The sequence below is a fragment of the Zootoca vivipara genome, chromosome 7 (genome assembly GCF_963506605.1).
Source record: "Zootoca vivipara chromosome 7, rZooViv1.1, whole genome shotgun sequence".
NCBI lineage: Eukaryota > Metazoa > Chordata > Lepidosauria > Squamata > Lacertidae > Zootoca > Zootoca vivipara.
Genome location: NC_083282.1, coordinates 75,509,689 through 75,535,661, shown reverse-complemented (window position 1 = coordinate 75,535,661; position 25,973 = coordinate 75,509,689). Strand labels below are relative to the sequence as shown.

General features: G+C 43.2%; 1 protein-coding gene across 1 annotated transcript in view; it reads left to right on the top strand.

The window, feature by feature from the left end:
- Window positions 1-7,833: 7,833 nt before the first annotated feature.
- SLC13A3 (solute carrier family 13 member 3) overlaps window positions 7,834-25,973 on the top strand; it is a 31,270-nt gene continuing 13,130 nt past the window's right edge. Inside the window, exons 1-6 of the mRNA XM_035122597.2 lie at window positions 7,834-8,093; window positions 11,448-11,611; window positions 14,532-14,598; window positions 16,980-17,165; window positions 17,546-17,671; window positions 22,302-22,394. Coding sequence (XP_034978488.2) covers window positions 7,858-8,093; window positions 11,448-11,611; window positions 14,532-14,598; window positions 16,980-17,165; window positions 17,546-17,671; window positions 22,302-22,394 — 872 coding nt within the window. The 5' untranslated portion in view covers window positions 7,834-7,857. The remainder of the gene's footprint in view (window positions 8,094-11,447; window positions 11,612-14,531; window positions 14,599-16,979; window positions 17,166-17,545; window positions 17,672-22,301; window positions 22,395-25,973) is intronic.

The window sequence follows — 25,973 nt, the reverse complement described above, 5'->3', positions numbered from 1 at the left end:
AGATGAGTGGGTGCACATGCGCACACAACAGCTTAATGAATTAGGACTTCACGGGGAATGTCACAGGGGCAGGGAAACCAAAAATGTCTTGCAGGTTGGGTGAAGACACTCCTACCAACTCCCTTTAACAGCACAGTGAAAATGTCGCTTGAAACGCAGCGGGTGGTGGTGATGAACGACCTTGCTGTGTTTTAACCTGATGAGATGAATGTACTCTTAGACAACAAGATGCACAGTGGCAGCTTAGTAGCTTGATGGATGGGCAATATCGCATGCATTCCAGAAGAGGCGAGAGAGAACCTTCCACTCTCTGCCAGCTGTCCAGAGCGTGGGCAGATTTGCAAATGGGAGGAAGCAATCCATCAGCCAATAAATTTGAAGAACTAGAAGGGGGGGGCAGAAAAGGGAAACCAAAACAGTCAGACTTGTGGAACACACTCTCCACGAGGAAGGGCTACAAAGACTTGAGGCTTTTTAGTGTGGAGAAAAGCCAAGCATGGGGAGATGTGATAGAAGAAGTATGTGTGATGTGGGAAAAAATGAATGGAGATAAGCAGTTCTCCATCTCTTGTAATGCTAGAATTTTGGGACTTCCAGTAAAAGGGGCAGGTCAAAGGAAGTGCTTTACACAATGTGTTAATTTATGGCATTTGCTGCCATCCACAAGATGTGATGGCTATCTTAGATGGCTTTAAAATGGGACCCTTTAATTCATGGAGGATAAGTTTTAACAATGTCTACCACAACATTTAAACCACTCTCAAGACACATGGCTTCTCTAAAAGAATTCTGGGAATGGTAGTTTCCTGGGAATTGCCACTCTGTGGGGGGATTCTTTGAGGGGAAAGTCATGTGCGTTGAATGTGTTTTAAAGCCGCCCAGAGTGGCTGAGACTGAGGCAACCCAGTCAGATGGGTGGCGTTGTGGTCTAAACCACTGAGCCTCTTGGGCTTGCCGATTGGAAGGTTGGCAGTTCGAATCCACTCTGTGCCACCTTCTGCCAACCTAGCAATTCAAAAGCATACCAGTGCAAGTAGATAAATAGGTACCGGTGTGGCGGGGAGTTAAACAGCGTTTTCCGTTGCGCCAGAAGCGGTTTAGTCATGCTGGCCACATGTCCTGGAAAAGCTGTCTGCAGACAAACGCTGGCTCTCTCGGCCTGAAGCGAGATGAGCGCTGCACCCCATAGTCAAAAGTGACTGGACTTAACTGTCCAGGGGTCCTTTACCTATATACAATGAAGCTGATGATGCATTGTGTATGCCCCTAAATGCAGCAGCCCTGTTTAGGGAAGCTTTTAATGTTTAATAGATTATTGTATTTTAATCTGTTGGAAGCCGCCCAGAGTGGCTGGGGAGACCCAGCCAGATGGGTGGGGTATAAATAATAAATTATTATTATTATTATTATTATTATTATTATTATTATTATTATTATTTATTAACCAGGTTTCAGAGGCACTTGTGGTCTCTAAATTACTAGCTTCTGGAGAGCAGGATTGCAGAAGGGCTATTGATGCCTTCCCCATTGCAAGTGGGCTTCCCAGAAGCATTCCCCCTGGGAAAGAGGGTGTTCAGCTAGACATGCCTTTAGTTCTTAAGCTTTATTTACAAAGGGTAGATATTTTTAGCACCTCAATCTACTTGTGATCATTTTATGTGCTGTTGAATGTTCTGCTGCTCAGCATGCAGTAAATCAAAAGGGAAGGATTTTAACAAGGTGCAAAAAAAATCTTTAGTCAGTTCTGACAGGAGAGATGGGAAGGAGGCACAGAGGAGAGAATTGGGGTGTAATTGAAACAAACAGGCCTGATTAAAGAGTTGTGGTCATTTCCCACTCAGGACAGCTACTTCGATGCAGTCTTTCTGTAGACCCAGAACTTTATTCCTCATCTCACTGTATCCTCAACACTGGAATAAGATGGCTTTGTGAAATTTCATTTGCTACCGCAGCCTGTAGGATGGAAGGGCTCCTTTAGGATTTTATTGTTCATAATTTCCTTTTGTTTCTGCTCTTGAGGTAATTTAGGTAATTCAAAGTGCCTATGTACAGTTTCATTTGTTTCAAAGAGTAGAAATAGTGTTACATAATGGATATTTTAATTCCTTTGGGGGGCTTGTAAATATCTCATTGTATTAGTTTGCTACACGTACATTAGCTGAATAAACAGCTTCATTAGATTCTAATGCTTTTTGAACTTGTAAGCCCCAATGTAGGGGTGTGGGGAACAGTGGGATGTCTTATAACTGCCGTAAAATTAAAAAAAATTCCTTCAGTAGCACCTTAAAGACCAACTAAGTTTTTATTTTGGTATGAGCTTTCGTGTGCATGCACACTTCTTCAGATACAGTGATACATTTCACTGTATCTGAAGAAGTGTGCATGCACACGAAAGCTCATACCAAAATAAAAACTTAGTTGGTCTTTAAGGTGCTACTGAAGGAATTTTTTTTAATTTTACTTCGATCCAGACCAACACGGCTACCTACCTGTAATTATAACTGCCGAATATTCTCATCAAACAGAGCTCAGCTTTCGGATGAATAATAGGTATTGTATTCCTCATGCTGTACTTGGATTTTGGCACATTTGATGCTGAATCTCAGAGGTGTTTTGTTCTCTTCTGGTTTTCTGCACTTCCAGTAGGCCCATGCAATTGTGACCTGAGTGCAACCCACAGGACATCTATGAGGGCACAAGGACAGGGGATGGGAACTTGTGGCCCTCTCAGTGTTCTTGGGCTACATCTCCCACCATCCCTCATCATCCCTCAAGCTACGGTAGCTGGGGGCTGATGAGAGTTGTAGTCCAACAAAACCCTGCCCTAGAAGCTTACTTATTATTACTATTACTATTATTATTATTATTATTATTATTATTATTATTATTATTATTATTATTACTGTTTCACTTCCTACCCAGGCCTGCAAAATATTCAGACTATGATAGATAACTGGTTGATTGCATTTGGCTTGGTGGATCACAAGTTGTGCATGCTTAGATTACAACAAGGTCCTTTATGTTGCATATTTGTGTACGGGGCATTGGGTGGGGGGGCAGTACCTCTGGTGGGGGACAGGTTGTGGTCCTTCTGGGGCAGTTTGTCCACCTTTGGTTTCCACCCTGCACTCATCTCTTACCTGTGGCTCATAGAAGCTGCTCTGCCTTTCTGCTTCATAACACAAATGATTGCTGGAGGAGCAGGCAGGGCAGTAGCAGGAAGTTGGAAAAGCCATGTTCTTGGTAAGGGAGCACAGGGGCCTTTCTTAATGAGGTGTGCAAAGGGAGCTTGCCGCTACACCACCAAATGGAACTCTGTGTCAGTCATACCCAGTTCTGAAGTAAGCAGCAGTCATGTAGGTCTTTCTGCTCGAGAGGAGGCTCTTAGCAATAATTGTGTTCAGAGAAACCTTTGAGGCCAAGAAAGAAAATGATATATGAGCTGTGACCTCGATTATCATGTGGCTGTTTCTTTAGATGAGCAGGGCCTACTGTTCTATATATCTATCCTGGCTTTGAAAGTTCTTATTTGGAAAGGCAGGGGATTCATTCATTTTATTTAGAGCATTTGTAGAGTCAAAAAGGCTCTCAAGAGTGGCTTACATACAATCTATTAAAACAAGACAGTCCCTGCCTCCAGGCTTACTAGTCAGAAAAACAACAACCATGGCACACAAGGTAAAACGAATGGGGAGGGAAGAGGGAAGGAACAAGCTCAGTCACCAATTCTAAAATAGAAGTTCTTATAGTGGTCAGCTGGCACAAAAACAGTTCGTGGCTGGGAGGTGCCTGACAGAGCTGGAATTTCAGCAGAGATGAAATAAATATGAAACAAATTAAGGTGGGGCAGAATAGCAGAGGGCTGATAAGAAACTGCAGGTAAATGTGGGGAGGGAGGAAAGGGGCTCTTTCCATCCCCTACAAATTCTTGTATTTCTTGGATTGCAGCTTTCAGGGGCTCTAAACTTTATTTCTTAAATAGATTCTCCAGAGAAGTGGTTCCTAATTAGCTAAGTACTGCAGACCCCCCTTTTTTCAAAAGCCACGGACCCCCTACTTTTGAAAATTTTTATAATTCTATAGTAGTTACCTGTGCAAAACAATTTTTTTGATGTGGGGTAGTCCCTAATAAGGAAAGGATTTTAGGTATACTGAAAAACAGACCATAAAAATTGTGATATTACCACAAATTGCCTATCCCGAGACAGTAGGAAAAATTTGTCTCCATTGCTCCACTATTACTGAATAATAATGTTTTAATACCCTCTCATATAAAAAGTCTTCCACACATCTGATAAGATCCAGTTCAATGGGGTACAGTACATGATACGATCAAAATATGGGGCAAGTGAAAATGTGGATGAACCCTAGGTTTGCTCCTTTCTCAGAACCTCCCCTACGCTCCTCACCTTTAGCACTTTGCTGGTGGTAGGCATATACTGAGATGATGCTATTCTAGCATTGGCATATACAGTACCACAAATATGCCAATGCAGAGCGCTTAAACTGGCCCTTAAGCATGATGTGTCAGGGTAACACATGTCTGTGCCTTACATGTTGCAGCTTTTATTTCAACCACGATTGATTGGCTCTTTAACACATTGATTAAAAAGTACTAAGGTGTGAATCCTTTTTGTTCCTCTGACAGTTTGGTCACAGAGGGAATATTACCATAGCAAAATCTGAGAAGCGGAGAGGGGAAATATTATGGGTATTAATGATTTGTGGAATATTAAAACTAGGCATTGCACAGCAGCTGATAATATTTCATTAATATTAATAAAGGAAGTAGTGAATTTAATCATTACTTTAAGCCTGTAAATTCTTTATAAATCCAATATATATAAGGGGAAAATTCAGAATACCTATTCTTGTCTATGTGGTGGAAAGGAAGGATGTGCATTATAGAAGAAAAAAATGACAGAATAACACAGGCTTTTTATTGTTCTGTTCCCATTAATCACACATTCTTAACCAACTTAATGTCTAGAAATTAGTTGGCTTGTTTTCCTGTTAAGTGAATATTATTATTATTATTATTATTATTATTATTATTATTTAACCTAAAAATTATGATCGTAGTGAACTACATTTAAATGGCATTTTGACAAGTAGATTTATAAATGTAAAAAGAATGTTCAGTTCCTGAAATGACAGAGAACAGAATTAAAAGATTGCAAGGATATTCGTCTATAAATAAAAATGTGCATATTTTCACCTTCAAACTAAGAGAGGATTTCATAGAAAATGGAGACAGAAGCCACCTGCAGACATTAGGCAGGAATTCTGTGCTTAATGGTGTGAGTTAGGTGAGTTCATATGTCTCCTGGCAACCATTCTTCTGATTACTTGAATTGCCTGGGAGATACAATATTGTTGGCATCCATCTGTCTTGAGAGACAATGAAGGAGTGCACCTTTGAGGGTGAAATCAAACTACTGGACGGCAGCAGTGCCTGCAGTGGCTGTAGAGACTGATATGGGAGAGACATGTTTTGTTGCTGCTGGGGCAGATGAAAGCATCTGGTTGTGCTGATGTAGATGCACCATGGCGTTATATTTTTTGGAAGGGGGGTATATCCCTCAAAACTGGGCTTAAATCGAATAAATTATTTGGAGAGCACTAACAATTTGATTTATGGATGTTTATTTTTTCTATTCTTCTGTGGACAGGATAATTTCTTCTTATGATGGGTGATTCCCCCCCCCCTACATTTTTTGTTTTAATGGCTCAACAATGCACACTGTATTTTATATATTAAGGCTCCTGTAAATTGTTTTGTCAGGGAGAAGCAATACATGAATCAAATAAAGAATAGAACTGAAATTATCTGGCCTTTAAAGCTGATGGCTTTTCATGGAAGTTACTTTTGCATTTGAATGAAGACAGATTTATTCATTTTGTCTCAGTTGCTAGTGAGGACCAACTGAATCCCATTCATTTCAGTGGCATTTGTACAGGAAACCACCAGGTAGATTGTGTGACTTGGACCTCTCCTCCTCTTCCTCTAGACAGTCTTCCTGATAAGCAGGCGTCACTCAATAACCAACAGCGACTCTATAGGCCTTGTTTTCACTTTAGAGGTTCAAATACGTAGGAGGAAATCTCTGGTATTGCTCTACAGAAGGAAAGTATGGGTTGTGTCTAATGTAAGTCATAGAGTAGACCCATTGAAATTAATGGGCATGACTAACTTAATTGGATGCCACCTTATAAGAATCTGGTCTTCTTCCTTCTCTGTCATAATAGAGGTGATTGTGCAACTGAGGAAAAATCCTGTTTCTGGCAATCATTACATAGTTGGAAAATTAACCCAATCACAAGTCTCATAAGAAAGTGTGTATTAGGGACAAAAAAATTGATATGAACTTTAATCGAGTGGGATAATTATTTTCCAGAAATCATGTGATCTAACTCAGAGGCCTGCCATGAGGTTGCAGAGCAGGGGTGGGGAACCTGTGGCTATGCAGATGTTGTTGGACTACAATTTCCATCATCCTTGACCATTGGCCATGCTGGCTGGGGGCTGATTGGAGTCCAGCAGTGCCTGGTGGTCCACTGGTTAGTCTCCCCCACCTGCTTTAGAGAAGCAGATGGGAAACTTGTTGGGAGAGAAATCCTATTTTGCAGTTCAGTTTCCCAATACTGAGCAGCAGATTCACATGATTGGGTCTACATTTACTGGTCCATTGATCTAGAAGTGGTCAGAAGGGTGCTGCAACACTCATCTGGCCAAAGGTGGTCAAGAAAAGATGCTGTCTACATCTCTCCTTCATTTCCTTGGGGACGGGTGCACTTTGACCAAGACCACCACATGGACACACACACACACAGTGTGGACTTTGCTTTTCCAGTGCTTTACCTTGGAAATGAAAGGCTGGAAATTTGATTGCTCCATTAGATTTGTTTCTAGGAATCCAAAGCTGGAATAGGAAAGGTGAATGAATGACTAGGCCATTGGTCAGATATTTGGCTCAGCACAAATCTATCGCTTGAACTGCCTGGCTTGATGTGTCTCTGCAGCCAGGCCTCAAAAATATATAAAGGTGAGGGTTTCATCATACCCTCCAACATTTCTCTGATGAAAATAGAGATGTCCCATTCTATAATGATAATTTTGATATTTATACCCCACACATCTTACAGGGTTGCCCCAGCCACTCTGGGCAGCTTCCAACACAGATAAAAGCATAATAAAACATTAAACATTTAAAAAAACCCTTCCTTATAAGGGTTGCCTTCAGATGGCCTGGGGGTTGAATAACTCCACACCCTCCAGCATTTTTCCAGTGAAAACAGGAATATCCTAAAGAATAGTTGGACATTCGGGGATCAAATCAGAAACCAGGACTGCTTCTCTAAATCAGGGACATCTCTGGAAAATAGGAACACTTGGAGGGCCTGTTTCATGGAGGTTGCTTCTGCATTTGAATGCAGAAATAATTTCATTTGACTTGGTTGCGGCAAACATGGCTTGATTTGAAATTGATTTCTTGAATTTGAAAAGTGGGACCATGTGTTTTTTTCATAACGTTTTCCATTAGGGTTTCTTTTCTTTTCCCCAAAGCATCATGTGTCTTCATGGACAGCTTCCTTCTCTGTGACCTATTCAGATTGCTCACATCAGAATGAGGGCATCTTCCTGGTAATACTATCTGAGCACGGTGTTTTTGATGGGGTGAATGAACATGGAGAGGCAGTTTCAGTGGCTCCCCTACAACGGTGGAACTCTCTTGTCGTTTATATGCAGACTTCTCACTTTTCCAAGTGCAGTAGAAACTGTTTATAACATTGTCTCTTACTTCTTATCATTTGATTTCTTTGCAGGAAGGAAAATGCCTCTACGTAATTCTGTTGATGGCCATATACTGGTGCACCGAAGCTCTGCCCTTGTCTGTGACCGCTCTACTTCCCATAATTCTCTTCCCCTTCCTCAGTGTCCTCCCAGCCAGCAAAGTTTGCCCGCAGTATTTTTTAGACACCAACTTCCTCTTTCTGAGTGGCTTGATCATGGCGGCTGCCATTGAAGAGTGGAATCTGCATCGTAGGATTGCACTGAGAATCCTTATGTTGGTGGGAGTCCAGCCAGCCAGGTAACCAATGAAATAATTGAGCATGTGCTCAACTTTGGGGGCCCGCAGATGCCCTTTCCATTGGGCATTCATGTTCATTTGTCCTCATGATGCTGTTGAAGTGGTCGCATGCCACCCCACAAAATACTGTTTGTGCCTGCAAAGGTGTTGGGGCAGTCACACTACTTTATTTCCATTCAGTGCACATCCTGTAACTTCCTGCTGAAATGGCGTATTTTTTTTATACCAGGAATTCTGGTTTATTTTTATTTACTTTTGCTGCACTATAGCTTCTCTAAACAGCAATAATATGGTAGCACTGGGGAACCATCATAGAACAAATTAAAGCAGAATAATAGTTGTGGTTGTTTAGACGCTCGAATGCCATCTGGAAAGGTTGAGAAGCCATCTGAGAGCAGTGTTCCCCACAGCAAACACAGCAACCCGCTACTCACAGCTTCAGAGAGAGAGAGGACAGATCCACAGCACCCAGCTTCCAACCGCTGCAACTGTAGTCTGTTCTTGGCAGCTCCAAGTGTCCACAGCTTCACCAGCTTACTGCCAACATGCAAACCAAGGACTGGCCATCCATAACCTGTTAAAGACCGGCAAGGCTGAACCTGGCGTAAATGCCAACTATACCAGTTGAACTCAGCAGAGTAGCGCAGGCACAGCGGAAACTTCTTGGTTGCAAGATGAAGGCAAGTTGCAAGAACACAAGAACTCACTGCCACTAGTACTGTGTAACTATATACAGCTTTATTTACAAGAACAAAACAAACAGTACATAGATCAGTACTTCTCTATATATCTCTACAATACAATAACCAAATCAGAAACACACCACCAACTCTCCACAAAACCCCACAAATTCACCCTTAGTCTAATAGAGTTACTGCACCAATCACCAAGCTGTTGCTAAGGCTCTATCACTAGGCAAATTATCCAGCCCTGGAGATTGCTGAATCACTCTTCTGGGCATGTTGCCAGCTCTTAATTGCTATGTGACCAGATGCACGTACTCACACAGTGAAGAAACCTCAACAAATAAATCCACCAGGAATCACTAGGATTGGGCCCACCCAAATTGGTGTTTTGTTGTGGGTGTCCTGCAGCATGTTCTTGACAGAATAACCAAGGCTTTTACTGAAATGGAGTTTTAATGAGAAAGTTAACTGGAGTGACAATTTAATGGTTAGCAATCAAAGGCTGTCCTGAAGAATTGCTGCTGACAAGAGGCTGTGTGTTAGATTGCTTCTGCCCTTGGGGAATGCAAAAGAGATCGGGAACGGAAAGGCCATTTGCACAGGTTTGAGAGTTATACCTTTCCTTCCTTGTGCTCTTTCCAAGCATAGGGGAAGGAACATGGATTTTAGCTTCAGGGTAAATTCCAAATGAAGTGACTTTCCTTGGCCTCCATGAGGTTTTTCTGGGTGGGGTCCACCGGACAGGAGTAGGTCAGTGGGGTAGAGCCAGCCTCCAAGCAATGGTATCACAGTCACTTACTGGGATGGTGTAAGGGTGGAGCAAAGAGGTTAAGAAGTCATAGGTGGACCTACACCATCCTGACCTCTCTAGTGCCCTGCCCCACTCACACACTCTTCAGGTAAGCAGGAGCAACATTGCTGCCAGGAGGTTGGCTCCACAGTGGTATCCTGGAGACCACCTCTGCCACAGGTAGTCGTGGGAGTGCAGTAAAAGAGGCACCCAAAGGTGGGAGTCGGGTCAAGCTTTTCCTTGCAGGATCTCTTCTGGAATCTCCCAAAGTTCAGGGATTTGGAGGTTTCAAGAATGGACAGGTGCTCCAAAAGATGGTTAGACTGAATGTCTCCCTTCAGGATCTCATATAGGGAGAGGCTCAGTTGAAGAGCTTACTGAGTTCAGAGCTCCAAAACCAGTTTTCAAAAGAGCAGGGTACTCAAAGAACGACAATTTCCATGTTTTTGAAAGAAAAGCAGCCGTCTTTTTTCTGCTTAACAGAAAAGCGGGTCTGCTAGACTTTAGGTGGGGTTTGAAAGGGCTCCCCATAGTTATTCGATAAATGATACCGTGGTACGTACGTTGATTAATTTAGGAATTTGCTTGTTTGCTAGTAGCTTACTAGCTGACCTCCCAGATAAAATGTAGCCTTTCGAGACAAGAAACCCATGGGAGGAAACAAAATGGCAGCCAAGAAGTGCTCTCCATCAGCAGGCAAGTTGCTATCAACTATTAAAACTGATCTGCCATGCATGTTGTTGTTGTTGTTGTTTAGTCGTTTAGTCGTGTCCGACTCTTTGTGACCCCATGGACCATAGCACGCCAGGCACTCCTGTCTTCCACTGCCTTCTGCCATGCATAAGGTTGCCATATTCCAAACAGTGAAAATCTGGACAAAAAAGATGTCGAGCTTTTGTGTGTGTGTGTGTGTGTGTGTGTGTGTGTGTGTGTGTGTGTGTGTAAAGTTGTAGGGATTTTATTTTTTAACCAAATTCGCAAAAATGAATTAAGTTTTTGAGCTATTTTTCAGGAAAGTCGACTGCAGTATTCCGGATATGTCTGGGAAATTCTGGATCTATGGCAACAATAGCCTTGCAGGGTTGGACTGAAGGTGTACAGACATACCTTGGAAGTCTGTTCCGGATGTCCATTAGACTTCCAAGGCATGGCTTCCAATTGGCCAAAGGAGCATCCTGCAGCCAATTGGAAGCCACGGAAGCCACGCCAGACGTTCAGCTTCCGAAAATCACTTGAAAACTGGAAACGTTCAAGTTTACAAGTGTTTGGCTTCTGAGGTTCCACTATATATATAAACTCTTTAGCCCTCTCTAAATGCACTATGACCATATGCAGCAGGAGGGGGGTTACTTAGACTGGCCTGTGGGGAAATAAATAAATACACCAAAGCTAATCCAGGTAGCTCAAGCGACCTGTGCCTCTTGCACCAGCCTGCTTTGTTTCTATGGTGTTAGATCTGTCCCCCTCCAGCAGCCCAGTCACCTGCTCCATGGAATTTGCTGAAGGGTTTGTTCTGGTGGATCCAGATATTTTTCATGATGGCAGTGCTTCTGTCAAAGGCCTGGGTTAGTGAAAGCATAGCGTTAAAGGTTGGAGTATGGGGTGGGCAGGCATGCTTTAAAGAAAAAAAAAACCATTCGCAAAGTTCCCAGCTTTTTAAACTGCTGAAGAGAGAGGAAACATAACTATTTCAGCCCTGTGTAATCAGATTAACATTTATCCCAGTTGTACAGGATTGGACTTCTTACAGAATATAACTAAGACAGCTTTGTTCTGATTAATCATATGAGGCCTCTCTCTCTCTCTCTCTCTCTCTCTCTCTCTCTCTCTCTCTCTCTCTCTCTCTCTCTCTCTCTCTCTCTCTCTCTCTCTCTCCAGGCTTATTTTAGGAATGATGCTTACAACTTCCTTCCTGTCCATGTGGCTGAGTAACACAGCCTCCACCGCTATGATGCTACCCATTGCAATGGCTGTTCTAAAGAGCCTCTTCGGAGACAGGGAAACATCTCGGGACCTCAAGAGGGAAAATGAGGAAAGCCAAGGTCGGTCTGGTTGGCTCATTTGGGTGTTGCTAATAAAACATGGCATTTTTGACAAATGTAAACTCATCTGTTACTGAGGTGTGTTCCAACGGCATCCATAGGATATTCCACATGTAAATGCACATGTTGCTGGGGGAAAAAAATATCTGCATTTCCCCTATTGCTCAGAACGGCAACTTTGAGTTGCTGGAGAAATAAGGTTTCCTCCCCTTTTGTGATAGCCTGTGCCCTCTAGATGGTATTTGCATAAATGTCACATGCTTCTATTGGATGGTGCTAGTGACATCACTCTTTTACATCACACCAATACCTCCACCTTGGTTGCACCAGTTTATAAACTTCTTTTATAAATCTATAGAGGTCTAGTGCCTCCCCTCCCATATTGTTGCAGGGCAGGGCAGGGCAGTTAACATGTCGTGGCTAGTAAGAGCACATCCGTTTCTGAAAGAGTGCTGGTATGGATCATTTCTCCTATTTTCCAGTGTGTCTATCTGTCAGGGAATGGCCTGAAGCAGAGGATTGGGGGATGCATTTTCAGGCAGATCAGCTTCTCTTAGAAGAGGAGCTGGAGGGGAAGATTTGCCTCCCTTGTTTTCAGCGGTCTCAGAAGCAGAGAGAGAGAAACAGACACGGAACAGATTAGACAGGAGTTACCTAGCTACGAAATAATGACAAGAGAAACAGAAGGGAGGGGACAGATAGCAGAGATGTCATTAGAGAGTGGGGGGGGGCCCTCCCTCCCCAAGAACTACCGTAGGAGATCCAGACGTATTAGAGAACAAAGGATGCAGAGAGGAGGAGGGACTTCCCATCAAAGGATGCAGAGAGGAGGAGGGACTTCCCATTGACGCCTAGGATGTTGTTGAAGACGGAAGGGGGAAGAATTAGAGTAGCCAACTGCTCTCCTTGTGGAGGGACGTGGATTTTTGCTTGCAATCTGATGCCTGAATAAAAAGGACTATAAAATATAAACTGCTTGTTAATTCTAATCTTTGAAGTTACTGAAGGGGGGAGGCAGACTCCCCACGCATGACACTCTCCCTCCTTTCCTTTCCAGAGCCATCTCTGTTCACAGTTTCCTTTACTGAGGCATGCATTGACCCATGCACTCTCCCACAATAGACATGAAGGCAGGTGGACTTACCTCTTATCTTAGCGCTATAGCGTTTGGATCAGAGATAGGAGATCCCTTTAAGTGTTCCACACCTGATGTCATATGGCATCAGATCAGGTGATAGGAAGGAGTGTGCAGTTTGCCCGAAACAGGTACATGGGCCAAATTAGGCCTGCATGACAAGTTCTTCATCATACCAACTTGAACACCACCTAAATGCGAATGGTTTCAGTCTGAAGGGGGAAAGGAGGCATGCTATGTGTTTGCATCTTAATTCTTTCTTTTCCTTTTAATCCCTTCCCTTTTTTGTGGTTGTCATGGATCGGGGACACATTTGCATTGCTTCATTAAGAAATGTCAGTGTTGCTGAATCACTGAAGTGACAATGCAGAAGTCACTGGTCCACTGAACAGTATTTAAACCTGATACAACAGAGTGAACGAGTTCACAGACTTTGACCGCTGTTTGCGTTCCTTGTAATGTTCTATCTGTCTTAATGTGGGGAAACGGGTAAGAGGAGGGCAGCATTTCCAAATGGAATTTTCCCCCCCATTCGGAACAGTAAGCACCCCAGTGCTTAATGATCCCCATTCTCGGCTTCTGCTGAAAACACAATAATATAATAAAGTTTTAAAGGAGGTAAGATCAGACATTTCACCAAGCAAGCGAAACATTTTATCAGTAAATAACATTAGCTGATTTTTCTGGAATCAAGAGAAAAAACAAACTCCAAAGTAATGTTTTGGTTAGTTAGGAATCATGAAAAATCCAAATACAGCACTTTACTGAAAGCGGCTCTGATTTTATGATGCTGTTTGTTTATTTTGTTTTAAATGTTGATTGTTGATTTTATTGTTTGCCGCCCTGGGACTTTTGAGCGAACAGCGAACAACAAATACTTCAAATAAATAAACGTCCAGGGATTTCCAACCTCATCACTTTTTAGGGAGTTATTCCTTTGTAGCAGACATGCACACTTTATATAACTTATAAAAATGCAGTTAGATGGATGTGTTGCTCCATTAGAAAGAAATCCAAAGTGTCACAAAGCAGTGACGTTTACAAAATGGTAGACATTAACTGGATAGCTATAGATGTATATAATGTTTTGGTACATTGCTCAGGTACTGCTTTCTCAGTTTGATAAGGGAACAGGGTGAGTCGGAGAGTTGGACGCACCAGCAGTTCCTTTCAACAGCTTATTCCTTCTACTCTGAGCCACAACATTACATAGCAATATTTTGGGCTGATTTATCACTCTGCTGCCTTTGGCTCTGAATCCTTTCTGTAGGCTTAACTTGTGTTTATGACCTGTCTTATGTTAAGACAGCTTTAAGCTGGTAGTTCTTTCAATGCTTCCCGGAGGTGCAGAAATATAATGCACACGAAACTCTACCCTTCACTGGGCCAACTAATTGTTTAATTAATTGTGAAATCTTGGAAACTCCAGCTGATCAGTGCAGAATGAGAGACTCAAGAGTGACTCGCATGTGTGTGAAGCTTTGGCACCAAATGGGTGATTTGAATGCATAAATTAGTGTTTTCGGAGGAGGTGTCAGGAAGATGCCTTGAAATTGCACTTTTACCAACCCTGCCAATTGGAAGTACAGTAAGTCCTACTGCTGCATATTCTGGCTGATGGCAGACATACCCGCTCCCCACTTTTTCCCCCTGCTGTTGTAACTCAACTATGCTGGGATATTTAACTGTTACGGTTTAGGAATAGTAGCATCGCCTTCTGTCATTATGACTCTGGAAGTGTATCTCTGTATTTCTAAAAGCTCTTTGGGTATTATTCTTTTTCAGCCTCTGTACATCAGAATAAATTTCACACAGTGCCAACTGAGATGCAGATTCTAGCAAATGTTGATGAGTAAGTTTACACAAAGATTTGCATTGGAGAGGAGGACGGTGATCACCAAAGTATTCTTCCTCTGTTTTATGAGTATGAGCTAAGGCTGTTTACCTGGGAGTAAAGCCCTATTTAACTTCTTCCTGCTTGTGTCACTTGCTGTCCACCTGTGCTATAGCATTGCTTTAGCATTGCACTAATTGGTCAGGGGTCCCTTTACCCTTTACCTTTAATTGCCAATAATGCGAGATAAGCGCCGCAACCCCAGAGTCGGTTACGACTGGACCTAATTGTCAGGGGTCCCTTTCCCTTTCCCTTACATTGTAACTATATTGAGTTTATGTCAAGGGACTAAGTTCAATATTGGCTGCACTCAGACCTACCATAATCGGAGGCCTTGAAACCTGACCTACCAGTAAGAACTGCTAGGCCAGGGACAGATCCTTTTCAGCAATTGCCGCAAGTCTTTGGAAGTACACTTGGCCTGGTCTCTGCTCGCTATGAGAGATATTTGAAGGCATTTTTGCTCCCGTCCACATTTGGTTAATGTGTTGGGCTTGGGGCGGGGGGGGGGGGGAAGAGAATGAGCCACTGCTGGCTTTACATTAATGGCTGATATTGTAAATCGTTATATTTATGGATTGTGGTTTTGATGTTTCTATTTGTTTCAAAACTTCTTCTTTTTTACAAACCACCTTCAGAAGGTTGTGTGCCCTGAAAGGTGGGTTTGGATATTATTTTAATAAGGAACATCACAATCACATGGTATTTACTTGAAAGTTAGACCCACTAAAGTCAGGGGTACTTATTCCCTCGCAACTGGGTTTAGGATTGCAGCTTGATTAATAAATAAAACTATGGTTTAGTGCTGCATGAATGGGTTTTAGACTTGTGCCTGCCCCCTCCCATCTCCCATCTTCTGGCGTGGCTGTGAGGAGGAGAATGAACATAATTGTTTTCAACTACTGTAGCTGTTTTAATAGTTTTAACTATGGCTTGTCTGAACAAGTCAAGATCATGCAGTAGCTTATAGCATGGGCGTACCCAGGATCAAAACTGGGGGGGCAAGGGGAGGGGCCAAGGCACGGAAGGGGAGGGGCCACAAAGTGGGCAGGAACGGCGAACTCGCGCTCCGCCGGGCTGTGCCCCTCCCTAGAAGCAGGGCTGGTGGGCGGAGGCGGAGCCCAGCCCAGCGGAGCGCGAGTTCAGCGTTCCCGCCCGCCGCGCCGCGCTCTCTGGTTCCCCGCCGCGCTTGGCCTTGCCAGAGGGCGCGACGGGGAGCTGGAGGGAGGGCGCAGCGCGGCGGGCGGGAACGGCGAACTCGCGCTCCGCCGGGCTGTGCCCCTCCCTAGAAGCAGGGCTGGTGGGCGGAGGCGGAGCCCAGCCCAGCGCGAGTTCAGCGTGCCCGCCCGCCGCGCTGCGCTCTCTGGTTCCCCGCCGCGCTTGGCCTTGCCAGAGGGCGCGCCGGGGAGCTGGAGGGAGGGCGCAGCGCGGCGGGCAGGAACGGCGAACTCGCGCTCCGCCGGGCTGTGCCCCTCCCTAGAAGCAGGGCTGGTGGGCGGAGGCGGAGCCCAGCCCAGCGGAGCGCGAGTTCGGCGTTCCCGCCTGCTGCGCCGCGCTCCCTGGTTCCCCGCCGCGCTTGGCCTTGCCTGAGGGCGCGCCGGGGAGCTGGAGGGAGGGTGCGGCGCGGCGGGAATGGCGAACTCGTGCTCCGCCGGGCTGTGCTCCGCCTCTGCCCACCAGCCCTGCTTCTAGAGTAGGGCAGCTGCCCTAACTTGCCCCGTGGTGGGTACGCCCTTGGCTTATAGTCCTGGCTTGTTTGGATAAAGTATAACTCAAATAACCCCAGTTCCTGGTTCAGACGTAACTCAAACTTTGGTTAGTTGAAAACAGAAGCAGGTGTTATTGATGTCATTGCCATGCCGGAAGAGAGGGGAAGTTGGGAGCAGACATGTCAATGTAACACTAGACTATTATTTAGAATCATGTCCAAATGAGGCCATTGTCTACTGTGGCAATGATTCTCCTAGCTCTCAAGGTGAGGCCTTTACTAGCCATGCTGCTTTTAAGCATAATGATCCTGGAAACTCAGCAAACTAAGCATGTTGTTTGCCTCCAAGTCCATCCTACTTTAGTCTCGGATGCCCAGATCACCTTTCACAGTTGGATCAAGGAGGGAATTTGGGTAGATGCAGCTCATTCTGCAGAGGAGAGAGAAACTGTACCTGCTGTAGATCATGTTCCATCAACTGAAGACCAATGAACCCCCTTGCCAAATTATATGGCAAATTGTGGGGGGGGGAGGGGGATCAATCAGATACAGAAGCAAAAACAAACAAATGAGCCCTAAGTTATATGAGAAATGACAAATGTCAAGAGCTGCCTTTTGTAATGTTTTAAAGAAAAGACTTGACGGAGGAGAAGGAAGTCACAATTGAAGTTTCCTCAGACATACAGAAGGAGGAAATGCACAAGAAGAACGTATGGAAAGGCTTCCTCATTTCGATCCCTTATGCAGCCAGTATCGGTGGAACAGCGACGCTGACGGGAACTGCCCCAAATCTCATTCTTTCAGGACAACTCAAGAGGTATGGAGGGAAAGAGCTTGGGGGAACTGAACACGCTGGTGTTGACAATGGATGTACATGGGGATGGAGTCAAGAACTACACATGACTCTGAACTGCGTAGTAAAAATGTGGCTCCTAGGCAAGGTGGAAGAAGGAGGAGATCTTTGTGACTATAGTTGTTCCTTTCCTACAACATAGATAGATTATCTTCTGCACCGCCTTAGGGGGGCCATAGGCTGCAGAAAGTGACAGTGGGAGCATCACGATGTGGTCTTGAATCACAACTGGGATGTTTGTATGACATGCTGGCCTTGGTTGCATATTTCAAATTCTTTCTTCAGTTTATCCAAAGGGGTTTCTCCACCTTACGTACATTAATCAGGTTTTCTCCTTCTCAAAGCTTTTTTCCAGGGTGTGACGTTGTGAATTTTGGCTCTTGGTTTGTGTTTGCCTTTCCCTTAATGCTGCTGTTCCTTTTTTTCGGATGGCTCTGGATCTCATTCCTTTATGGATGCATTAGCTTGAGGTACTTTCATGTCTGATTTATTTGTATGGTTTAACATTGATTGAAACTGTGGTCAAGGTAACCAGTTTAGCTGTTTCCTTATTGGAAATTTGATGGTTTCATAAGGGTCCTATCCTTCTTTTGACTTGGGAACACCCCTATCTTTCAGGTGTACATGTACTCTCTTGCTGCACAAGAAAAACTCTGTTCCTGTTTTTGAAAATGCAAATAAAATTTTTAAAAGAAAAAGGAATAATGAAAAAGTAAATGACAGTGCGCTAATGGGGTCATTCCATCAGGGCAAGCATTTTGGTTTGGCAAAATGGAACGTGTCTTTTACAATCTTTCATTGACAGGTCATTCTTTTTTGTTTTTAAAGTTGGGTGAGGCTCTACATGTTACATCTTAATAATTCTATTTTTGCACTCAAAAATACAATTTGTGACTTTTTTGCTTGGCCACAAAACTCCAGTTTGAAGATGTGCTTTTGAAGACACTGTGTTCAGAAACAAAGGAGTTATTGTTAAAGAAAAAAATACCCAAGTGGCTCATACTATAAAAACACACTTCTAAAGAGAGTTGAATAATATGGAAACTTCATCACATGCACTAAGGCAGAGCTGATAATAAAATTACTTTCTTTTTAATGTATATGACTTAAGATAGCTAATTTATAAAGTTTAAATTTATTAAGCAAAGCAATGGTAGATAATAAAGATCATACAGTTAATAAAAGAGAGGGAAAATGTCAAAATACCAACAGTCTATGGTTAAGACAAAGAGTTTCTCTTAATATCATTTCAATTAGAATTCCAAAAATAGTTAAATAATTCTAATCTCTCCTCAAATAAGTTTTTGCATGCATATTTAACTCATTTCCTTACTCAGAGCTGTTAGACCAGCCTATTTTATGAACTATTTCTACAGCAATGATCCTTTCCTATTTTCCCAGTAGTTGGCATAAGCACTTCAGCAAGGAAAACAGATAGAGGTGTATCAAATTAATCCAGGTGTTGAGAGAAAGCGAATAGGCATCCCTCATAGTACTAGAACTTGGGCATCCAATAATACTGAATGTTGGAAGATGCAAGATGGATGAGCGAGTTCTTCTCCACACAGCACCATATAGTTAAACTATAGAATTTGCTCCCACAGGAGGTAGAGATGGCTACCAGCTTGGTTGGTTTTAGAAGAGGATTAGACAAATTCATTGAAGATAAGGCTGTCCTCCACCTGCCTTTGAATACCACTAGCTGAGAATCATGGATGAGGAGAGCATTGTTGCCCTCAGGTCCTGCTTGCAGGCCTCCCCTGGGCATCTGCTTGTCCACTGTGAGAAGAGAATGCTGGACTAAATGGGCCAATAGCTTCAGTGCTGGATTTAGGGTGGTCTAGACCAGTGATGGGCAACCTTTTGAGCTTGGTGTGTCAAAATTCGCCAAAAAACGGAGCATAACTCGGGTGGTGTGTCACTTCGAGAAAAAAACCATAATTTCGTGATATTTATAGTTTAAATAACAAAAATGTATAATTGTAATATATAACTGTATTTAATAAACCAAAAACTAATTATTTAACCAAACCAAATCAAAAAGCCCTTATTTATCACAAAGTGCCCAGAGTTGTTGAGCTTTTTGGGGGGAGCTGCTGACCAAAGTTTTGGAGGTTTTTTTGGGGGGTGCAAAAGTTGCTTTGCTTTTTTGGGGGGGTGCCCCAAAGCTGCTGCATTTTTTGGGGGGGGGGAGAGAGCAGAAATAAATGACGAATAATACCTTCGCTGGAACTAACACACAGCACCAACATAATCTGCCAAAGCGCCAAAAAAACCCAGCACAGAACGGGTTAAAAAATGAACGCTGTTACACCCAATCATCATCTGCCAAAGCGCCAGAAAAAACAGCACAGGAAGGGTTAAAAACCAATCTCTGGCTACCAGCAGCAGCAACAACAACAAAGGATCGGAGACAAGCTGTAGCGTGAGGAGGAGCTGGAGAACAAAAGAAACAACAGCGCAAATGGGCCGATGGGGCCAGCAGTGAGGGCTCTGTCTGTCATGTCTGACACATGTGTCATAGGTTCGCCATCACTGGTCTAGACAGTTCTCCCACACAGGGCACTGAGCCGAGGGGGTGCAAAATTGAGATGATCCATTTGGGGGCGCCAAATTTCAGCTCCATACATGGCGCCATATTACGAAAGACTACCCAAGTCTGGCCCTGAATAGCTTGATCCAGTAGAACTCTTCTTATGTTCTTATGGGATATTTGGGTGGTCTTCATGAGCACCAGACCTTTGAGGCCCACCTGTTCCCCTTGTGAATTCACATCAGATGCATTCTCTCACAAGATCACTACAGAGGTGCCCTGACCACTGAGTTGGTGATCTCGTTGCCCCAGAAATTTCTCAGCCTTGTCACAAGTGACCTTAAGGCGGTGTATATTGGTACAAGATGATTTGTTGAGGTCCACAAAGTTTTGCTAATTCGTTGTAATGAGAGCAGGGTTCAAAGAATAAGATTTAAAAAAGAGAGGTATTCTGTTGATAATTCTACTACTAGTTACTGAATTCTTGGGATATTTCGGCCTGACTGTTTTGCACTTGCATGGTAAGGGGCTTGTATTCTGTATTTTTCAGGGAATGATGCTTTTTACTGTAGCTGTTACGTAGGTTAAGATATAAAGTCCATAGCTGGAAATTTGGCCAAGAACAGGTTACATTTGACAGGGATTAAACTCCAGTGATTCCATAAAACAATGTGTTAATCAGTAATTGAGCAGTAACATGGTTTTATTGTAAATCTTTTGCTAATCTGGGTACTTACAACTTGCTTTCCAACTCCGCCATATTCCTTCACTTGCAGTATTTAAAACAAGAGGCATTGCTAGAGTTTGTTTGGGGGTTATTTTTTTTTGGTGGCAGCACATAGATTATGAGCCATTTCTGTTTATTGTGCACTTTATGCTGCTGTTGTTAAAATACATTTCTGACATCCCATAGCCTTCTTTTAAGCCTGCAATGCTATAGTAATTCCATCAAATATATGTTTGAAGTACCATTATTTTTTCCATCAGCGAGATTAATAGCACCTTCAGAGGTACAATTTAATTCAGAAGATCAACGCAGGAGAATATACTGCTGTTGCATTCAGATTCTGCTTACAGGCTTCCTATAGGTAGCTGGTTGGCCACAGGATGTTGAACTAGATGGGTCCTTGGTCTCATCCAGCGGAGCTTTTCTTATAGTCTTATGAACGTGTAATAATTGCATTATTTCAAAGTGTACCACTATTAGTAATTTATATAATACTTTTATTGGTATGTAAAAAATATATAGTCCACCTTGCTGATTCACTCAGCAGGATATATAAGTCACTGCCCCTATTTACACATGGCAAAACCAAGGTCAAAAGAGAGAGATTTTCCCAAGAGTATCCATATAGTTTTACTGATGAGTAGGGGTTTGAATTTGGGCCTCGTAAGTGAAATGCCAAAACTATGTGCCCTGGGGTATTGTGGCTCTTATTTCTGTTCTGTTTGTTGAATTGTTTTGAAAGGAATCGATGCTTAAGGCTTTTTTTTTTTTAAGGAAAATGGGGTAAGGAAAAACCAAAACCATACATTGCAAATAGATCCCCCCCCTGTGACCTCACTTTTTAAAATCAAAGACTCAAAGTAGATGCCAGTTTGCCCAAAGAATCAAGCAAGCGAGCCTTTCCTTCAGAATGATGTTCATAGTCATATGTCTGACTGGTTCGCAAACATTGGGCACACTTTATGTGATTGATGGAATTAAACTAGCTTTGCAGGTTTAATGAAAATCTAAGCATTGCCAGAAATGTATGAAACAGCATGACATTGTTAACCTGAAAACAGTTCAAGATGAAATTGTCCTAATTGTGTGGGCAGAGGTGGGTAGAGGAGAAGGGCAAGTCCACTGGACTTGCGTACTAAAAAAGGCTGAGCCTCACAGAAGCACATTAGTATTTCAGCCTTTGAGCCTCAAAATTCCTTATGTTTTGTTTCATCATCAGTGGCACATTTTGCATAATTGCTCACTTGTTTTCTGGCTATTCTAATGCCTGAAAAATGGAGCCGTCCTATTTTTTGACGTCCTCTGAATCAGAAACTTAACAATGGCTATCTCTAGAGAGGGTGCAAGGAGGGGATGAATTACTGCAGAAGACAGAATGAATTTGCCCTGGTTTTTAAGACAAATCATTCCTCTGAATGCATGCTCTGGTGGTTCTTCTGTGACTGCGAGAGATGTGTCTTTTGCATAATGCCAAGAGGAGAAAGTCACCTTTGACGACGGGATGAGCATTTGGGAACATAGAATGGGTTATCGTCTTTCCTAGCAAATGGTCCTAATGTTGTGTACAATTCTAGCTATTTGCTAGTTTAATTTTTTAATTGCAGTTTCTTAGTTAGTGGTGGTACATTTAAGGATGAAACTGAAATCACATTAAGAGCATAAAACTGAAACCTTAAAACCACAAAACAAAGAGTAAAAACTGGAACATTTGAACAGCAGCAAGGAAATTATAAAATCCATTTATAAGCTTTCTGCAAAATAGTTTGATTCAGTAATATTTATGAATGAGAGTGCCTGAGGTCGTGTGAACAAAGCATTTTTTCCCTCCCTTGTTGTTGAGCTGGAGAAAAAAGAAATCGGAGATCAGAGCTGATGCAGAAGCCAGAGCCAGGACAGTAATAAGGGATGATTATCGGAAGCTGGGACCAATAAAGTAAGTCACAATTGAAACAATACAAGACTCAATCAATTGTGTTTAAACATGACTGTGGGGTGGAGAAATGGCCTTGGGCAGGGGGAGACAGAATTTGCTGGGGAAAATTGGTGTGTGTCTCTGTGATGCGTGAAAGGTTAAACAACCCCTTCTCCCATCTGCTAATTCTCTCCTACACGCACACAGAGAGAGGTTATTTCATCAAATTCAGATTTGGGAGCACACATTCACTAAGGTAGCATTTGGTTCCACTGTTTGTGATAATTAAATATGTGTGTGATATTTCTTTTGTTTGTCTTGTAGTCTGAGGTCAGTTTCCTTAGTTCATGGATGGCTATTCCATGGCCCTCCAGGTATTTATGGATTCCAGTCCCCACTATTCCTCACCATTAGACATACTGGTTGGGGCTGATAGGGGTTGCAATGCAACAATTTCTGAAGGGCAACAAGTTTCTCATCCCTGCCTTAGACGACCCCAGAGTTTTGTTTTTCTGCATTTTATCAGTTACCGTAGGATAAGCATTTTTCTTTTGTTTGTTACAAACACCACAGCTTCAACTACTTCTGCCGCAGCTGAAAGAAAGTTTAGCTCAGGCCATACCTCTGAAGCAAATCCTAAATTGCAGAGTCAACTCTGATGATGGGTTGCCTAATTACTTCTGCTAAATTATTTATGCAAGGAACAAACACTCTCTAATTAGCCAGTCTAGTGCATTTGGAAGCATTTGTAGCACACTCATGAACAGTCCCGGAGACAAATGAAGCACTGAAGACATGACAGGAGTGAGCCAGCAGTAAATTACACCAACAAGCTGGAGTTCACTCCTTTTTTAAAGCAAAAACAGGATCTGCAGAGGAGTGTGAGGCCTAAGGAGCACAGCAACTCATCTCCAGCAGGTCTTGCTCCCATGAAGCAGTTGCTGAAACTGAAGGTGCCCACCTCCCCACAGCTGCACAAGTCCCCTCCTATCCAGGGTTTTCTCCAGACAATCTGATACCGCACCTGCATGAAGCTAACTTTGCCTCCACTCTTTTCATGCCTCTCCTGGCTCTGGGAGACCAGTGGAGAGGGGAGTTGGTCACAGCAGGAGGGGGAGACACCTGTGCCTCTTCACCAGCTAGACTAGTCTCTGCTTCTTGGCCTCCCTCCTCTCCAGCCTCCACTTCTACCTCTGCTTCTGGACTGCTTTCTGCCACCGACTCCCCCTGCTCACAAAGCACTGTTAGCTCTTCAGCTTTTGACACCTCTTCCCAGTCTTCTCTCACTTCTCCCTCTGACCACTCGTCTTTATTCCACCACTAATCCCTTGGATCTGAGCCTTCTTTCATGCTTCTTCCCACCATTCCTGCAGCCAATCAGTCCATGACAATATGTCATGAATAATCATTTATGTAGTCTCTGTGAGAGATCGAAAAGTTGCATGCAGATTGCAAGGGGGAAATTAAGAGGATTTGGCTTTCTAAATCATTTAGTGTTAACCAGTCCTTTCATTTTCAGATATAGTCGGTGTTAACGATTTCTTTAAAAGGCACTTTCATTAGCTGTTACTCTATTTGAGCACTCACAAATTACGGGATGCTGTAGCCCTGGTTAAGTCTCCTTGCTAACATCAGTGAAACGGTTTGTTGCCACTGATGTGAACAATGTTTACTGCTGACCAATCTGTCCTGTCAATCGCCATAGTCTTGTGGCAGCCTAAAAACTGACAGATGTATTGTGTCGTAAGTCTTCGTGGACAAAAGTTCATTTCTACGACAAGGTTACTGGTCCACAAAAGCTTATGCCTTAATAAAGTTGTCCTTGCTGGGGCTGATGGGAGCTGTAGCTGAACAACATCCAGGGGGGCTATCGATTCCCCACACTTGCCCTATACAATCTGGGTGTGGTGTACAGGCAGAGCGTCCTCTCATCCCCACCCTTTGAGAGCTGCTAAGCAGAGCCTGCTCTTAGTTCCATCAATAAATTATCCAGCAGTGGACCTTCAGAATAGGACCTTCTTACCAGTTGCCCCAACCCCTCTGGGAGGCGGCATGCTTGACTACTATCATTCGAAAAGTAACAAAAACTCATCTGATAGCCTTTGAGACTATTATCTGATAAAACTGCTGCAGACTGATTTTAGTTGTTGATTTTGTTCTTCTGCTTTATCAGTTTCAAAGGTTGCATTCTCTCTCCCGCCCCCCCTTGCAAACTGCTTTATTATTATTATTTTAAGCAGCACATAACCATTGCAAAATAAATAAATCGAGGGAACCGGAACTTATCTGGGGGGGGAAAGCACTTTGAAAGATTTCACTGTTGGTGGATATTATGAAAGATTAGTGTCCACTGAAGCATTCATGTCACTATAAACCAGCAACCTGTGAAATATCATTGTAAGAATCAAAGGCCCTTTTTTCCATTCTAAGAGCACAGAAAGTCTATTAAACCAGCCGTGGCCAATTTGATTAGCAACTCCAGATTTCTTCCAAATGGTTTATGTACCGTATCTCTTGTTCCTTAAATCTAATGTTTCGTTTTGTAATTTGGTTCCTAATCTTCTCTTGGTACGTAAAACCAGGAAGAGAAGAGTACAATTTAATGATGCCCCATCTAAGCCTTATATTATAAGGTAGCTTTCTCATCCTATTCTGTCCTCGACTTCCAAAAATTGAGATTTCAAATAATTGTTTCATGATTTTCTGTTTGTGGTTAGAACGTCACACACACACACACACACACACACACACACACACACACACACTATTAAGGCAGCCAGGGAAGGGTGCAGGCTCTGTCCCTCTCCCCCCCCCCGTGTGTGTACAAATCCAGCAACCCACCCTTCTTTCCCTGCCAGGGACTCAAGGTGGCTTGCAGATCATGATGCTTTCTGCTTGAATGCCAAGGCAAAGGCCCCCTTGGACTGTGGCTGGATAGCTCAGTCAGCAGAGCATGAGACTCTTAATCTCCAGGTCGTGGGTTCAAGCCCCATATTGGGCAAAAGGGTTTCTGCCTTGCAGGGGGTTGGACCGGATGTCCTTTGTGGGGCATTCCAACTCCTATGATTCCATGTGCACCACAGTGCAAAGTACAGAGGCCCCATGTGTACCAGCTGTACTTGGTGGGGTGCCGTTCTAATGAACAAGTGTGGATAAGGAGCAGGTCCTGCCCATGTCTTGCCACTGGTGTGTTCATTCCACATGAGGGATAAGAGCCTGAAATGGGCTAAAGTCCGTGGTCATTGAATCTTGAAACCTCCCACAAACGCTCACTCTTCTGTTTTCTATCACATTCATTGTTGTAAAAAACAACAACAACCACATACCACACAATCAAGTTGAGCAACCGTGTGTTTCTTCTTATTGCATGATTTAGTTATAACATGGGAGGCCCAAGTTGTTAACCCGAATGCTTGCAGAGATACGTTGAAACACGAATATCTGCTCCTATGTATCTTGTACAATTCCCCTCTATGAACTTCAGCGCTAGAAAATTTGCTGACACTTGGGTTATATTTTAATTCAGGAAATGTGTATCTAGCCTTCCCTTTAGGAGGAAAAAAAAAAGCCCAAGGCCACTTCCGCATTTTGTTCTGAAAC